This window comes from Salmo trutta, chromosome 4, assembly GCF_901001165.1.
Source record: "Salmo trutta chromosome 4, fSalTru1.1, whole genome shotgun sequence".
NCBI lineage: Eukaryota > Metazoa > Chordata > Actinopteri > Salmoniformes > Salmonidae > Salmo > Salmo trutta.
The window spans coordinates 54,518,307-54,536,777 of record NC_042960.1 but is presented as its reverse complement, the minus strand read 5'-3'; the positions used below and the strand labels follow the sequence as shown (position 1 = coordinate 54,536,777).

The window sequence follows — 18,471 nt, the reverse complement described above, 5'->3', positions numbered from 1 at the left end:
AAGAAACATTAATAATTCATATTTTTTATTAACCTGTACCTCACAAGAAATAGCACACTTCACATGGAGAACTGGCTTAATGGACATGTTTGGTAGATTATACTGGTTCCCAGGCTATTTTCTCAGGATGAGCCTCACGTCTCAGTCACAGGTTGGAGAGGGTGGTTGACAATGCCATTGTTCTATCCCAAGACCTTAGCTAACCACCGATGCAGAGTTTGCTGGATTCTGGAATACAAACCTCAAAAACGATGTCTCTTTCTTCCTCACACTGTCCCTCTCTGCCTGCGGAACATAAAACAAGCCATCATATTTCCGTACAGCAGCCTGCATTTTGTTCCAGTGTTCCTTCGTAGTTCCTTCTCTAAAAGCAGGTGCAGTACAAAGCCAGCTTCTGCTAAATAATCTGAGCAGACGCAAAGCCCCCTGGGGTGAGGAGGGCTGTCTAAATATGTGGTGTGCTAATCTACCACAATATGCTAATCTACCACAATCTACCACAAAAAATAAAGGAAGAAAGGAGGAAGGAAAGAGACAGAGAGTAAGAGGGGGGGGGACACAAGTCCCAACAGTTAGCCAGCTCTATGTGTTTTAGTCTATTTCTGGCTGCTGCTCCAGGGGTGTGGGGATTTAATTCCCTGAGGAGCATTTTGGTACAGCAGCTCTTTACTGAGGAGCCCTCTGGTACAGCAGCTCTTTACTGGGGATCACTCTGGTATAGCTACTCTTTACTGGGGATCACTCTGGTACAGCAGCTCTTTACTGGGGATCACTCTGGTACAGCTGCGCTTTAATGAGGAGCACTCTGGAACAGCAGCTCTTTACTGAGGAGCACTCTGGTACAGCAGCTCTTTACTGAGGAACCATTTGCTACCGCAGCTCTTTACTGAGGAGCACTCTGGAACAGCAGCTCTTTACTGAGGAGCACTCTGGAACAGCAGCTCTTTACTGAGGAGCACTCTAGTACAGCAGCTCTTTACTGAGGAGCACTCTGGAACAGCAGCTCTTTACTGAGGAGCACACTGGTACAGCAGCTCTTTACTGAGGAGCACTCTGGTACAGCAGCTCTTTACTGAGGAGCACTCTGGTACAGCAGCTCTTTACTGAGGAGCACTCTGGTACAGCAGCTCTATACTGAGGAGCACTCTGGTACAGCAGCTCTTTACTGAGGAGCCCGCTGGTACAGCTGCTCTTTACTGAGGAGCACTCTGGTACAGCAGCTCTATACTGAGGAGCCCTCTGGTACAGCAACTCTATACTGAGGAGCACTCTGGTACAGCAGCTCTATACTGAGGAGCACTCTGGTACAGCAGCTCTTTACTGAGGAGCACTCTGGTACAGCAGCTCTTTACTGAGGAGCACTCTGGTACTGCATCTCTTTACTGAGGAGCACTCTGGAACAGCAGCTCTTTACTGAGGAGCACTCTGGTACAGATGCTCTTTACTAAGAAGCAATCTGGTACAACAGTTCTTTACTGAGGAGCACTCTGGTACAGCAGCTCTTTACTGTAGAGCACTCTGCTGCAGTTGCTCTATACTGAGGAGCACTCTGGTACAGCTACTCTTTACTGTGGAGCACTCTGGTACAGCTACTCTTTACTGAGGAGCACTCTGGTACAGCTGCTATTTACTGTGGAGCACTCTGGTACAACAGTTCTTTACTGAAGAGCACTCTGGTACAGCTGCTCTTTAATGAGGAGCACTCTGGTACAGCTGCTCTTTACTGAGGAGCACTCTGGTACAGCTGCTCTATACTGAGGATCACTCTGGTACAGCTACTCTTTACTGATGAGCACTCTGGTACAGCTGCTCTATAGTGAGGATCACTCTGGTACAGCTACTCTTTACTGATGAGCACTCTGGTACAGCTGCTCTATACTGAGGAGCACTCTGGTACAGCTACTCTTTACTGATGGGCACTCTGGTACAGCTGCTCTTTACAGAGGGACACTCTGGTACAGCTACTCTTTACTGAGGAGCACTCTGGTACAGCAGCTCTATACTGAGGAGCACTCTGGTACAGCAGCTCTTTACTGAGGAGCCCTCTGGTACAGCTGCTCTTTACTGAGGAGCGCTCTGGTACAGCTGCTCTTTACTGAGGAGCACTCTGGTACAGCTGCTCTTTACTGAGGAGCACTCTGGTACTGCAGCTCTTTACTGAGGAGCACTCTGGTACAGCAGCTCTATACTGAGGAGCCCTCTGGTACAGCAGCTCTATACTGAGGAGCACTCTGTTACAGCAGCTCTATACTGAGGAGCCCTCTGGTACAGCTGCTCTTTACTGAGGAGCACTCTGGTACAGTGGCTCATTACTGAGGAGCACTCTGGTACAGATGCTCTTTACTAAGAAGCAATCTGGTACAACAGTTCTTTACTGAGGAGCACTCTGGTACAGCAGCTCTTTACTGTAGAGTACTCTGCTGCAGTTGCTCTATACTGAGAAGCACTCTGGTACAGCTACTCTTTACTGTGGAGCACTCTGGTACAGCTACTCTTTACTAAGGAGCACTCTGGTACAGCAGCTCTTTACTGTAGAGCACTCTGCTACAGTTGCTCTATACTGAGGAGCACTCTGGTACAGCTACTCTTTACTGTGGAGCACTCTGGTACAGCTGCTCTTTACTGTGGAGCACTTTGGTACAGCTGTTCTTTACTGAGGAGCACTCTGGTACAGCTGCTCTTTACTGAGGAGCACTCTGGTACAGCTGCTCTTTACTGATGGGCACTCTGGTACAGCTGCTCTATACTGAGGATCACTCTGGTACAGCTACTCTTTACTGATGAGCACTCTGGTACAGCTGCTCTCTACTGAGGATCACTCTGGTACAGCTACTCTTTACTGATGGGCACTCTGGTACAGCTACTCTTTACAGAGGAACACTCTGGTACAGCTGCTCTCTACTGAGGATCACTCTGGTACAGCTACTCTTTACTGATGAGCACTCTGGTACAGCTGCTCTCTACTGAGGATCACTCTGGTACAGCTACTCTTTACAGAGGAACACTCTGGTACAGCTACTCTTTACAGAGGAACACTCTGGTACAGCTACTCTTTACAGAGGATCACTCTGGTACAGCTACTCTTTACAGAGGATCACTCTGGTACAGCTACTCTTTACAGAGGATCACTCTGGTACAGCTACTCTTTACAGAGGATCACTCTGGTACAGCTACTCTTTACAGAGGATCACTCTGGTACAGCAGCTGTTATGCTCGTCGTTTGAATGAGGAGACCAAGGTGCAGCGTGGCAGGCGTACATCTTACTTTTATTGATGACACCGAAAAAACAACAAAATACTAAGGTGGGAAAAAAGCCTGCCTAAGTATGATCCCCAATCAGAGACAACGATAGACAGCTGCCTCTGATTGGGAACCATACCCAACAAAGAAATAGAAAAACTAGAATGCCCACCCAAATCACACCCTGACCAAACCAAATAGAGAAATAAAAAGGCTCTCTCAGGTCAGGGCGTGACAGCAGCTCTTTACTGAGGAGCACTCTGGTACAGCTACTCTTTATTGAGTATATTACACCCCAGTACCATTATAGCAAACCCCACCCCCTCACACACACACACACTCTCTCTCTCTTTCTCTCTCTCTCGCTATCTCTTTTTCTTTCTCTCTCTAACTCCTAGTCCTAACATGCTGCCACTGGCACTGCAGTAATATTTCAGTGTTCCAGTTGTGGCACGGTGGAACGGATAACAACCGTGCATCACAATAAAACTTCATAAGCGTAAACTGCAGAGTGGTGCATATACCTTTCTCTCCTTTGACTTCTTTTATGACGCCGCCAGGGCTTTCTATAATAACACTCCGACAGTCCTGGCCACAGATATAAACCCATTAGAGCTCCACAATCCACAAACCTACTTCATTGTCATCTCAATGAATCAACAGAGCTTATTAAAAAAAAGAATAGCCCTGCCCTCTGGACTCCCCGAGCTGTCAGACTACACACGGCTCCAACTGAGAGCTCATTGGCTGCTCCCACCAATTCAGGAAATATCAGACTCAGAGTCATTTAGACTCCCAGGATTAAACCAAGGGTTTTAAAGCGGCACCCTGGACGCCTCATTCCTAGACATTATCAATCCTGAACCGCACTAGTAGCATTAAACATGCACGTCTGTTGCTAAAAGGGAGACCTTGGCAAAACGTTTCAATTAACGCATCGCAGACAAGCATCTGTTGCTAATACGAGCATCAATAATTTAATGCTAAAGAAACAGATACAGTGCCTTCAGAAAGTATTCACACCCCTTGACTTTTCCCACATTTTGTTGTGTTACAGGCTGAATATAAAATGAATTAAATTGAGATCGTGAAATCGCTTCAAAAGGTGCTTTTACAAAGTATTGACTCAGGGTTGTTAATGCTTCTGTAAATTAGATTCTGTACTTCACTTTGAATACATTTGCACTTAAAAAATGTAAAACATGTTTTCATGTGTAGATGGGTGAGAAAAATATATATTCAATCTATTTTGAATTCAAGCGTAACAACCCAATTTGGAATAAGATCAGGGGTATGAATACTTTCTGAAGGCACTGTAGGTGGTATTTCACTACATAACCAGCCATTTCAGATTCAAACATTCTAGTTTGTTCAGTGTCCCAGTCCAGAAATTGTTTTACTTACAGAGGAAACAGAAACACAATCTCCTGGAGAAAAATGCCTTTGTCCCGTTTTCTGTTCTATTCCACCTCTACAGCTCCTTTTCCCCTCCCTCCTGTACAAATACATACACACATACACTCCTATTACCTAGGGGATACATTCTAACGAGGCCCCCTCCCTAGACTACAAGGTCTCCCATCCTGCCATCACCAATTGGTTTCTCGCTGACCGGTCCCCTCCCCTCTTGCCCCCCACACAAACACAGCCTTGAATTAATCAGCCTTTGAAGCAGGCAGGTGGGAAATCAGGCAAGGCCGCGGTTGATGAGCAGGTGGATGGGAGATTGCGTGTGTGTGAAGCCTGGTGACCAGCACGGCAAGGGGAGGCGAGGAGAACAGCACAGCACCGTGGCAAGCCAGCCTCCTTTCCATCGCACAAGGCCGGCTACTTTCCCCGGCACACACAGCCCTGGCCATGCAGCTACCTCCCAGCACCTCACACATCCCATTACAGCTGAGCCCCGGCACACACACACACACATGGCATGGAACAGCAGCCCAGAGGAGTGTGTGTTTATTTGTGTGTGTGCGTGCATGCGTGAAAGTGAGTGAAAGAGAGAGAGAGAGGGGAAATAGAGAGAGAGAGAAAGAGAGAGAGAGAGAGAGGGAGGGTGAGAGAGAGAGGGAGGGAAGAGGGAGAGAGAGAGCGAAGGAGAGAGAGAGGGGAGAGAGGGGGACCGAGAGAGAGTGTGAAAGAGAGAGCGGGGGAGAGAGAGGGGGAGCAAGAGAGAGAAAGAGAGAGAGAGAGAGAGGGGGAGAGAGAGAGGGGATCGAGGGAGAGAGAGAGAGCTAGAGGGGGAGAGAGAGAGAGATAGAGGGAGAGAGAGAGAGGGAAAGGGAGAGAGCTAGAGGGAGAGAGGAAGGGGAAGAGAGAGAGGTAGGGGAGAGAGGGAGAGAGGGGTAGAGAAAGAGGGAGAGAGCGAGAGAGGAAGAGAGAGAGAGGGGGAGAGAGAGGGAGAAAAGAAGGAGAGAAAGAGGGAAGGGGAGAGAGCGAAAGAAAGAGTGAAAGAGAGGGAGGGGAGAGAGAGGGGGACCGACAGAGAGAGAGGGGGGAGAGAGAGGGGAGAGAGAGTGACAAGGACGGGGAGAGAGAGATAGAGAGAGATAAAGCCCTTAAATTGAATTTAATTAAGAGAGAGGGAGAGAGAGAGAGACAGGGAGGGGGAGAGGGATGCAATGCAAACATATGTTTTCCATGCGACTAAAGCCCTTTGAATTAAATTGAGAGAGAGAGAGAGAGAGAGAGAGAGAGAGAGAGAGAGGGATATACTTAGTGTTGACGTTGCTGCTGGAGCACACATATGTGGCACAGCATAATCTTCTCTCTGTTCTCATTTGGAGTTTAATGCAGATGCTATTTCCATAAACCTAGATACTGAATCACTGCCATCCTCTTACAGTAACCCCAGGTCTAGCTGGACTCATACCACATCCTCTTACAGTAACCCCAGGTCTAGCTGGACTAATACCACATCCTCTTACAGTAACCCCAGGTCTAGCTGGACTAATACCACATCCTCTTACAGTAACCCCAGGTCTAGCTGGACTCATACCACATCCTCTTACAGTAACCGCAGGTCTAGCTGGACCAATACCACATCCTCTTACAGTAACCCCAGGTCTAGCTGGACTCATACCACATCCTCTTACAGTAACCCCAGGTCTAGCTGGACTAATACCACATCCTCTTACAGTAACCCCAGGTCTAGCTGGACTCATACCACATCCTCTTACAGTAACCCCAGGTCTAGCTGGACTAATACCACATCCTCTTACAGTAACCCCAGGTCTAGCTGGACTCATACCACATCCTCTTACAGTAACCCCAGGTCTAGCTGGACTCATACCACATCCTCTTACAGTAACCCCAGGTCTAGCTGGACTCATACCACAAGGAAATACATGCTGCCACATATCATAGACCATCATGGTGTTTCATCATGATCACATGTTCCAAGGAGGGGGGTGAAGACACTGATACGTACACAGCTATGATTATTTTCTTTTATCTGTTGGATTTGGGAGGGGGGATTGTGTGAACGATGTGGGATTTGCTATGATGCTGAGCTGTGTGGTGTGTGGAGTGTGTGAATTAAATCTCTGGTGGACTGGTGTAGGGGATAGCGCTGACACCAAGACTGGTGTAGGGGCTACCTCTGACACAAAGACTGGTGTAGGGATTAGCTCTGACACCAAGGCTGGTGTAGGGGCTAGCTCTGACACCAAGACTGGTGTAGGGGCTAGCTCTGACACCAAGACTGGTGTAGGGACTAGCTCTGACACCAACTGTCTCCCCTGATAGGTCGCGTCTGTCACATTGCCACTGTTAAATGTTCTAAGAACAAACTAGGCAGTGTGGGGAAATCATCAAGTCATCTGAAAAACTGTTTGAAAACAGTCTAGGGACGCCCATGCTTTTATTTAGTGGCATTAATGTCAACCCACTGGCGTCAATTCAAAGTCTATTCCACGTTGGTTCAACGTAATTCGTTGAAATGGCGTGGAAACAACGTTGATTCAACCAGTGTGAAACTATCTGATATTGTGATTATCTGTCACACAACACAGGTACACACACACACAGACTTACACACACACACAGACTTACACACACACACAGACTTACACACACACAGATTTACACACACACCAACATAATGTCGTGGAAATACTAATCAATAATGAAGAGAGACAAGGTCAATCACCAATCAGGATATTACTTTATTCAAAATGTATTAATAACATCGATGACTTATTTCAATAATGAAGCTAGTCGACAAACCACCCCTAGATGATTCGTTGAGAGCACAACGAGCGGATTTGAGCCACAGCATTTTAGAGCAAAGTTCATCCTCCTGAATGTTCAAGACAAACAACAGATGTATGGAATGGGTCACAAGGTTGGGATTTGTATGAAAGATACTAATAACTCCCAGCAGACTGTATATGCTGTAAAGACTGTTCTCGTTGGGTAGAAACCAGGGTCTGGCCCCCATAACAAGGTTCCTCTCATAATTATCCAGACCCGAGCAATCTCCCCCGGGTACCTTCCAGTCAGACCCGAGCAATCTCCCCCTGGTACCTTCCAGTCAGACCCGAGCAATCTCCAACTGGTACATACCAGTCAGACCCGAACAATCTCCCCCTGGTACCTTCCAGTCAGACCCGAGCAATCTCCCCCTGGTACCTTCCAGTCAGACCCGAACAATCTCCCCCTGGTACCTTCCAGTCAGACCCGAACAATCTCCCCCTGGTACTTTCCAGTCAGACCCGAACAATCTCCCCCTGGTACCTTCCAGTCAGACCCAAACAATCTCCCCCTGGTACCTTCCAGTCAGACCCGAACAATCTCCCCCTGGTACCTTCCAGTCAGACCCGAGCAATCTCCCCCTGGTACCTTACAGTCAGACCCGAACAATCTCCCCCTGGTACCTTCCAGTCAGACCCGAGCAATCTCCCCCTGGTACCTTCCAGTCAGATCCGAGCAATCTCCCCCTGGTACCTTCAAGTCAGACCCGAGCAATCTCCCCCTGGTACCTTCCAGTCAGACCCGAACAATCTCCCCCGGGTACCTTCCAGTCAGACCCGAGCCATCTCCCCCTGGTACCTTCCAGTCAGACCCAAGCAATCTCCCCCGGGTACCTTCAAGTCAGACCCGAGCCATCTCCCCCTGGTACCTTCCAGTCAGACCAGAGCAATCTCTCCCTGGTACCTTCCAGTCAGACCGGAGCCAACTCTCCCTGGTACCTTCCAGTCAGACCGGAAACATCTCCCCCGGGTACCTTCCAGTCAGACCGGAGAAATCTCCCTCACACGAATGGAATGTGGCTGGTTCGGTTTATCACCTAAGGCATCGTACATCTACTGTCAGCGTGAAGCCCCAGAGGCCCACTCTCAGTTCACACAGACACAATATAGTTCTAACAACACCCTATTCTGTTGCATAAACAACCATTTGATGCAATAACAATATTATAACATAATGTTGTAATTTCACCCACAACAATAAACACTACTGTATACAGTACACAACAACACACACACAGACCAGTGATGTGAGCGGTGTGATCACCACAAGCTGCCATGTCCACATGTTTTTCACCCCTACACACTTCTCTCTGTAGCCACAGAGGACGCTGAGATGATGGTAGCCTACTGTACGCACCTGGACAGCTGTCAGAGCATCTCCCACTGTCTAGCCAAACCTAACCACATACACTCTCCCCTCCCCGGGGCACTTTCCCTCTCTCTCTCTCCTTCTCTCTCTCACTATCGTTCTCTCTCCTTCCCTCTCTCACTATCGTTCTCTCTCCTTCCCTCTCTCACTATCGTTCTCTCTCCTTCCCTCTCCCTCCATCTTTCTCTCTCTTTCCCTCTCTCACTATCTTTCTCTCTCCATTTTTCTCTCTCTTTCCCTCTCTCACTATCTTTCTCTCTCCTTCCCTCTCTCTCCATCTTTCTCTCTCTTTCCCTCTCACTATCTTTCTCTCTCCTTCCCTCTCTCTCATCTTTCTCTCTCTTTCCCTCTCACTATCGTTCTCTCTCCTTCCCTCTCTCACTATCGTTCTCTCTCCTTCCCTCTCCCTCCATCTTTCTCTCTCTTTCCCTCTCTCACTATCTTTCTCTCTCCATTTTTCTCTCTCTTTCCCTCTCTCACTATCTTTCTCTCTCCTTCCCTCTCTCTCCATCTTTCTCTCTCTTTCCCTCTCTCACTATCTTTCTCTCTCCTTCCCTCTCTCATCTTTCTCTCTCTTTCCCTCTCACTATCGTTCTCTCTCCTTCCCTCTCCCTCCATCTTTCTCTCTCTTTCCCTCTCTCACTATCTTTCTCTCTCCATCTTTCTCTCTCTTTCCCTCTCTCACTATCTTTCTCTCTCCTTCCCTCTCTCATCTTTCTCTCTCTTTCCCTCTCACTATCTTTCTCTCTCCTTCCCTCTCTCTATCTTTCTCTCTCTTTTCCTCTCTCACTATCTTTCTCTCTCCTTCCCTCTCTCCATCATTCTCTCTCTTTCCCTCTCTCACTCTTTCTCACTCCTTCCCTCTCTCTCCATCTTTCTCTCTCTTTCCTTCTTTCTCTCTCTATCTGTCTTTCTCTTTCCCTCTTTCACTATCTTACTCTCTCTTTCCTTCTTTCTCTTTCTATATTTCTCTCTCTTTCCCTCTCTCTCTCTCTCTCTCTCTCTCTCTCTCTTTCCATCTCTCACTACCTTTCTCTCTATCTGTCTCTCTCTTTCCCTCTGTCTCTCTCTTTCCATCTTTTTCTCTCTTTCCCTCTCGATCTTTCTCTCTTTTCCCCACTCTCTCTCTCTATCTCTCTCTTTCCCTCTCTCTATCTCTCTCCCTTTCCCTCCATCTTTCTCTCTATTTTCCCTCTATCTTTCTCTTTCCCTCTATCTTTCTATATTTCTCTTTCCCTCTCTTTCTATCTTTCTCTCTTTCCCTCTCTATCTTTCTCTCTCTTTCCCTCTATCTTTCCTTCTCTATCTGTCTCTATCTTTCCCTCTCTCTCTCTTTCCCTCTCTCTTTCCCTATATTTCTATCTTTCTCTCTCTCTTTCCCTATATTTCTATCTTTCTCTCTCTTTCCCTCTCTCTTTCCCTATATTTCTATCTTTCTATCACTTTATCTATCTCTCTCTTTCCCTCTCTCACTGCATATATCTACTTTCTAGCCCAGCCACAGCCATCAGGGCATGCTACTCATTTCTGCCTCAAATGTCTTCCTGGGAACTCAGGACATTGTGGTGAGCAATTCCTGATGAGCCCATGAAAGGCCAGATAGCATTATGAGGGAGTGTGTGCAGGCAGGGAAGAGGGTAATGGTGGGCCTGAAACACAGTCACCTGTAAGGGTTCTTGTATACACCTTGAATATGTACTATACATTCATGTTGACTATCTGCTTATGCACTGTCTATATTGATTTGGTTTCACATTGATCAGATGGCAATCACATGACACACCTTTAAGTGGGGGGACAGCCGGCAGTGAAGGAGTTAACGACGATCATAACTCCTCTCCTGGGGGATCCTAGTTTACATTCATTACACCATAGCCCCGGGCAAACTGCATATCAAGCAGTATTACAAACAACCAAGTGGCATATCTACTTACCATCAGCGCAGAGTAGCAGGTTGTTTCTAAAAGAAGGCTGGATGGCTGTTTGACTGGCTGTTTGACTGGCTGTTTGACTGGCTGACTGGTGAGAGGCCGCTGAGCAGAGAGAAGCTTTTCCAGCCCACAGAACACACAACCCACAATGCACTTCACACAGCCATCCTGCTACAACTGCATATCTACTACACACATGTTCTCTCTGTTTCCATCTCTCCCTTTATCTTTCCCCTCTATCTCTCTCTCACTCTTTTTCTTTTCATGGCCCTGTCTCTCAGTGGCGACCCGCCATTCAGGGCAGGTGGGGCTGTTTTGAGCACCAAACTTTCAGGTAAAAAATAAATAATAATAATAATATTGTTTTTTTGGAGTGGGGCTTGCCTGTTTTGCTTGTTATTTTGGCATTAATACGTGTCAAATATCAGTTTGCAAACAATGTCAAAATAAGAAATGTAGGCCCTAACAGTTTGTGGGCAACGTTTGTCACTGTTAGAGTGCAATTCATCTATTGTTTAGTGTTGTGTCGTGTATTGGCTTTGCTGGCATGCATCCCACATTTTTTTGTTTGCCCCACCAATACTTACATGCTAAAATTGCCACTGCGGCCGACATAAAGCTGCCCCAACAGCAGAGTCCCAACACCTTACCACTGCTACACCTGGCTTTCAGAGGAGCCTTGTCTGGCGTCGAAACAGTTCATTCAGCCTCATTTACTGCCTTTTAAAAAAACATATCTGATATGGCTGACTTGCTTAAACAAATGTGGTTTCTACTGACAATTGAGATGTACAAACTATGGCATAAGGGGATGACAAGAGGCAATCCGTAATTTTGATTAAGAAATGAATGAGCAAGCGACGACGGACATAATCAATATAACTATTTGTTCAGCACTTTTGAAATGTACACCGACAGAATTCAGAACATGGGCCGTTCTTACAGTGTACTCCCTGTACAACAAGTCAGAACTGTAGGATAAATAAAGGGGGTATATAAACAGACAATGAAAGCTCTTACAATATTCAATGATTACATTTCTCAATATCAGGTTATAGGCTATTTGTTCACCACCAAGTTAGAACAGTAGGTGAAATTAAGAGGTAAAAATAGAGGAAATTATTAGAGTGAGGCACATTGAACGGCATTTGGGTCTTTGCGTGTCAAAAAAGATACACATCATATAACACTATTTGATGCGTTAAATATGCTTTCAATTTGACACGTCAAATAAAACAGTTCTATTATAGAATGTTGTGTGTTCTGAATTTGCATGTGCAAGCCAAGCACCACCACTACTATCAGTAGCACTGTCAAAGATGTACAAAACAAGTAGCCAAACAAGCACACACCGGGCCACGTACGATGTGTTTACAATATAGAAAATAGACCAAATTATTAGGGTGAGGCACATGGGCTACTGACAGCTTACTACACAATATACACTTCGTATGACTTTTTTAGCTACAGTCTACATTTCTCTCTTGCATATTACATCATTTATGCAGCAGCATACAATACATTTTTGGCCTCACCTTGTGAAGGTGGCGCAGCGGTACTTTGTGGGCAAATTTTGTCATCAAACTTTGTCATCAAAGTCTGGCATTCTCTGTATTTATGGTGGGAACTCGGAGAAAAAAACACAGCCACTCCATTGAACAGCAGGCCAACGTTATTGGTTTCTTTGCAATGTTGCAATTAGCCACTGATTCCTTCCAAACGACTCATTGACGAATTTGCAATTTCCAACTTGTGTAATCTTTATGTCCAATGGCCGATGAGCACCGATACGTTTTATCTATAATTTCTCTTCATTATTTCTCTTCATATGACACGGATTAAAAAGGATTTGCCAGTAGTTTGTCGACTTGATTCATGATGATGACTGCTAGCTAAGACTTTGAAAATAAGATGTTGACATGATCAGTCCAATCAAAGCTACTGTACATATCACATGGTTTGATGTCATTCTATCTGTGGCCAATGACCTTGAGCCTTCTTGGATGGGCACTACTAATAATAATCTATGGCAGATCCCAAGGGGCTAACATTTTGGAGCTCTAAGCTTAGAATTGGGGATGACGTACCGTCCCATGAGTGACAGAAAACTGAGCCATTCACGACAGAAAACTGAGCCAATCAGGCGCAATGCTCTGTATTTTTTGCTGGCTAGCCCCTGCACCACAGGAAAGACTGAGCTAGGCTGCAACACCTGCATTTTGGAGCTGCCTCACTCAAGAAAACAAAAAAGAGACCATGTGTGTTTGCAGCTTTATTAACTCAATGATATTTATATATTTTTTACATTGTATGTAAACTGATATGTGACACGTATTAATGCCAAAATAACATGCATAACAGGCCTGTTTCAGTGTTTGCTTTGTGGATAGAGGTAGTGGTTGCTGTGTAGCTAGCTACTACACCCCCGACCACCCATCTGATTCTCATTCTCATGTCAACGTCTGCCTGTTCTATTTGTCTGACATGTTATATCTCAGGAAAAGAGGAGGCAGGGGGATCTCAGCGGGGTTCAGAGCAGGGGCCAGGAAACACAGGAGAAGGACTAACTGTTTCACAGCACTCAGGTGAGAAGGAAGGCACAGCCACGCTCACCTCTTTGTATTCGCCATGACTAAAAGTGGAATTATAACTCAACGGCAGGCAGTTGAGGGGTTTGATGTATAGAAAAGTACTACTAGAGTACAGTGGAGGATATCAGCAGGAAAGATGGTGGCTGATACAGCGTGAGGATGCATTCTATTTCTGGGGATTGTATGATGGGGTTGTATGGGTAACGTAGTTTGTCGGATGACATTGATTCGTTGGATGCCTCAATATAAGTGCCTGATTAGCATTTTGTGTACTGTAAGTGGAATGTGTCTACTGGGAAAAACAGACCGATACATAATATAATGAACATGCATGCAGAGAGAGGAGTTCATTCTCCCTGACATAGCTTGGTGGTCTTTAATATGTTCCATCCTTGTGGATGTTAAATCTTTCAGAGGCCAGATGGTTTGCAGACTGTGTTTTCGCTCCCAGCCTCACGGTACCCCTCATTTATACATTCATCCACATCTTGCCTTTTAATCCCAGTGGTGGGTCAAGCCTGACGGATGCCCTCCCAGGCTGGCAAGGAGGTGCAATTAGCGACTCCACGAGACAGAGGAGACTACTAGTGGGGTGGAATGAGCTGGGAGAGAATCCCCCTCTCTTTAACACACTGCTAAACACAGTTATAGCCTACCGTGTACGCATCCCTTGGAGTTCTCTCAAATAACAACTTCTTTTTTAAAATATTCAAATGCTCTTAAAAAATATATATAAATAGCCCCTCGACCCTGGAGCTTGGCAAATTTGAAGGATAAAAGAAATAACTTGTTTCTTCGCCAGAAATGTTCAAAGTTTGAAGTGTTAGTATTTGGATATTTAATGTGAAACATTTCTTTTGGCAGGGTCCTTATTTTCTTGTCTTAGATGGCGGTTGGTCTTTCTATCTGTGATGTTCTCCTGTGGAGGTCTGATCTGGTCATGTTGACCCATGCTGTCTCAGTAGGAGACCAGGCTCTCCTCTGATTTACTCTGCTCTCCTCTGCTTTACTCTGCTCTAGTCTGCTCCACTCTGCTCTACTCTGCTTTACTCTGCTCTACTCTGCTTTATTCTGCTCCACTCTGCTCTACTCTGCTTTACTCTGCTCTACTCTGCTTTACTCTGCTCTACTCTGCTCCACTCTGCTCTACTCTGCTTTACTCTGCTCTACTCTGCTTTACTCTGCTCTACTCTGCTTTACTCTGCTTTACTCTGCTCTACTACTACTTTACTCTGCTCTACTCTGCTTTACTCTGCTCTACTCTGCTTTACTCTGCTTTACTCTGCTCTACTCTGCTTTACTACTACTTTACTCTGCTCTACTCTGCTTTAATCTGCTTTACTCTGCTTTACTCTGCTCTCCTCTGCTTTACTCTGCTCTACTCTGCTTTACTCTGCTCTACTACTGCTTTACTCTGCTCGAATCTGCTTTACTCTGCTCTACTCTGCTCTGCTATACTCTGCTCTACTCTGCTTTACCCTGCTTTACTCTGCTCTACTACTGCTTTACTCTGCTCTACTCTGCTTTACTCTGCTATACTCTGCTTTACTTTGCTTTACTTTGCTCTACTCTGCTTTACTCTGCTCTACTCTGCTTTCCTCTGCTTTACTCTGCTTTACTCTGCTCTACTCTGCTTTACACTGCTCTACTCTGCTCTACGACTGCTTTACTCTGCTCTACTCTGCTTTAATCTGCTTTACTCTGCTCTACTACTGCTCTACTCTGCTTTACTCTGCTCTACTCTGCTTTACTCTGCTCTACTCTGCTTTACTCTGCTCTCCTCTTCTTTATTCTGCTCTACTACTGCTTTACTCTGCTCTACTCTGCTTTACTCTGCTCTACTCTGCTTTACTCTGCTCTACTACTGCTCTACTACTGCTTTACTACTGCTTTACTTTGCTTTACTCTGCTCTACTACTGCTCTACTACTGCTCTACTCTGCTTTACTCTGCTTTACTCTGCTCTACTCTGCTTTACTCTGCTCTACTACTGCTCTACTACTGCTCTACTACTGCTTTACTCTGCTTTACTCTGCTTTACTCTGCTCTACTCTGCTTTACTCTGCTCTACTACTGCTCTACTACTGCTTTACTCTGCTTTACTCTGCTCTACTACTCCTATACTACTGCTCTACTCTGCTTTACTCTGCTCTACTCTACTCTGCTTTACTCTGCTCTACTACTGCTCTACTACTGCTTTACTCTGCTCTACTCTACTCTGCTTTACTCTGCTCTACTACTGCTCTACTCTGCTCTGCTCTACTCTGCTCTACTCTGCTTTAATCTGCTCTCCTCTTCTTTACTCTGCTCTACTACTGCTCTACTCTGCTTTACTCTGCTCTACTCTGCTTTACTCTGCTCTACTCTGCTTTACTCTGCTCTACTACAGCTCTACTCTGCTCTACGACTGCTTTACTCTGCTCTACTCTGCTTTACTCTGCTCTACTACTGCTTTACTCTTCTTTACTCTGCTCTACTACTGCTCTACTACTGCTTTACTCTGCTTTACTCTGCTCTACTACTGCTCTACTTCTGCTCTACTACTGCTTTACTCTGCTCTACTACTGCTCTACTACTGCTTTACTCTGCTTTACTCTGCTTTACTCTGCTCTACTACTGCTCTACTTCTGCTCTACTACTGCTTTACTCTGCTCTACTACTGCTCTACTACTGCTTTACTCTGCTTTACTCTGCTTTACTCTACTCTACTACTGCTTTACTCTGCTCTACTCTGCTCTACTCTACTACTGCTCTACTCTGCTTTACTCTGCTTTACTCTGCTCTACTAGTGCTCTACTACTGCTTTACTTTGCTTTATTCTGCTTTACTCTGCTCTACTACTGCTCTACTACTGCTTTACTCTGCTTTACTCTGCTCTACTACTGCTCTACTACTGCTTTACTCTGCTTTACACTGCTCTACTCTGCTTTACTCTGCTCTACTACTGCTCTACTTCTGCTCTACTACTGCTTTACTCTGCTCTACTACTGCTCTACTACTGCTTTACTCTGCTTTACTCTGCTTTACTCTACTCTACTACTGCTTTACTCTGCTCTACTCTGCTCTACTCTACTACTGCTCTACTCTGCTTTACTCTGCTTTACTCTGCTCTACTAGTGCTCTACTACTGCTTTACTTTGCTTTATTCTGCTTTACTCTGCTCTACTACTGCTCTACTACTGCTTTACTCTGCTTTACTCTGCTCTACTACTGCTTTACTCTGCTTTACACTGCTCTACTCTGCTTTACTCTGCTCTACTCTGCTCTACTCTACTACTGCTCTACTCTGCTTTACTCTGCTTTACTCTGCTCTACTACTGCTCTACTACTGCTCTACTACTGCTTTACTCTGCTTTACTCTGCTCTACTACTGCTCTACTACTGCTCTACTACTGCTTTACTCTGCTTTACTCTGCTCTACTACTGCTTTACTCTGCTTTACACTGCTCTACTCTGCTCTACTCTGCTCTACTCTACTACTGCTCTACTACTGCTCTACTCTGCTTTACTCTGCTCTACTACTGCTCTACTCTGCTTTACTCTGCTCTACTACTGCAGCCGGCGATGTTCTTGTCACTTGCCATCTGCCGTAGTGGGGGGAATAGTAGGATGACTACTCCCACACACATACAATGTGTACAAACGCAGAGATGCGCGCACACACACACACACACACACACACACACACACACACACACACACATACTGTGCACAGATATGCACAAAACATTGTTTATAAATTCTGAACTTATATCTCTCTTTCTCTCACACACACACACACAGTGCACTTTCCCTATATCAAATGGGCTCTTTGTCCCTCATGCATATCATTTCTGTTTCTAAGTAAACAACAATGACTCACTATGCCTTTTTTTAAACGCAAAGAACAAATGAATTGACATTTGATGTCATTGCCTCAGAAAGTGTGAGCGAAGTGCATCTGATCAATGCTGGCTATTACAGACACATGAAACAGTTTAAACCAGCCCTTTAAAAGCCTGGATTATTGATTGAATCCTTTTCCAATGTTATATCTGGGGCTGGAGCGGATTGGAGCAGGCTGGTAGGTGGTCGGTGGTTAGTGGTGATGTGGGTTGTGTTGTTCAGATGGCACGGTGGTGGAGCAGGTACAGAGAGAGACTTACCCCTGGCAGTGTTTTCTGTTCATGGAGGGCGTTCTGGGCTTTGATGGCCGACTCGCGGGCGCAGTAGGTGAGGAACGCACAGCCTGAAAAATAGAGAGGGGGAGGTTGGGGACAGATATTAAAACTAGTCTATCTGAACACTGGGGACTGAACACTGGGGACTGAACCCTGGGGACTGAACCCTGGGGACTGAACCCTGGGGACTGAACACTGGGGACTGAACCCTGGGGACTGAACCCTGGGGACTGAACACTGGGGACTGAACACTGGGGACTGAACACTGAGGACTGAACCCTGGGGACTGAACACTGGGGACTGAACCCTGGGGACTGAACACTGGGGACTGAACACTGGGGACTGAACCCTGGGGACTGAACCCTGGGGACTGAACCCTGGGGACTGAACCCTGGGGATTGAACACTGGGGACTGAACCCTGGGGACTGAACCCTGGGGACTGAACCCTGGGGACTGAACCCTGGGGACTGAACCCTGGGGACTGAACACTGGGGACTGAACCCTGGGGACTGAACACTGGGGACTGAACCCTGGGGATTGAACACTGGGGACTGAACCCTGGGGACTGAACCCTGGGGACTGAACACTGGGGACTGAACACTGGGGACTGAACACTGGGAAAAGAAAGGACACTAAACATGGAGTAGCAACACTAGCTCAGTCACAGAACAGAGAAGACTGATCATTTTACCATCCCTAGCCCAGTTACAAAGCACAACAACACTTGGCAACAACACTGTTCACAATCGAATCCCCTCCACCCAACCCACTGGATCCCCATCAACCTCACTTAGTCTCAGACCCTTGTCAGTCATGAAAAGCAACACCCTGTGAAAGGGAAGTGTCCCTTACAATGACACAGCCAGAGCTGCTACTGGGAGCCGTCCCTCCCTGCAGACAGTCTCAATGCAGACATACACTCTATTTTG

The 18,471-nt window shown here is 46.1% G+C and overlaps 1 protein-coding gene across 11 annotated transcripts in view; it reads right to left on the bottom strand.

Annotated features, from left to right (window-relative positions):
• LOC115192639 (CUGBP Elav-like family member 5) overlaps window positions 1-18,471 on the bottom strand; it is a 335,938-nt gene that overhangs the window by 281,577 nt on the left and 35,890 nt on the right. For all 11 annotated transcript variants that reach the window (XM_029751379.1, XM_029751383.1, XM_029751380.1 and 8 more), the window contains exon 2: window positions 17,527-17,609. In XM_029751379.1, the coding sequence (XP_029607239.1) occupies window positions 17,527-17,609 (83 nt within the window). The remainder of the gene's footprint in view (window positions 1-17,526; window positions 17,610-18,471) is intronic.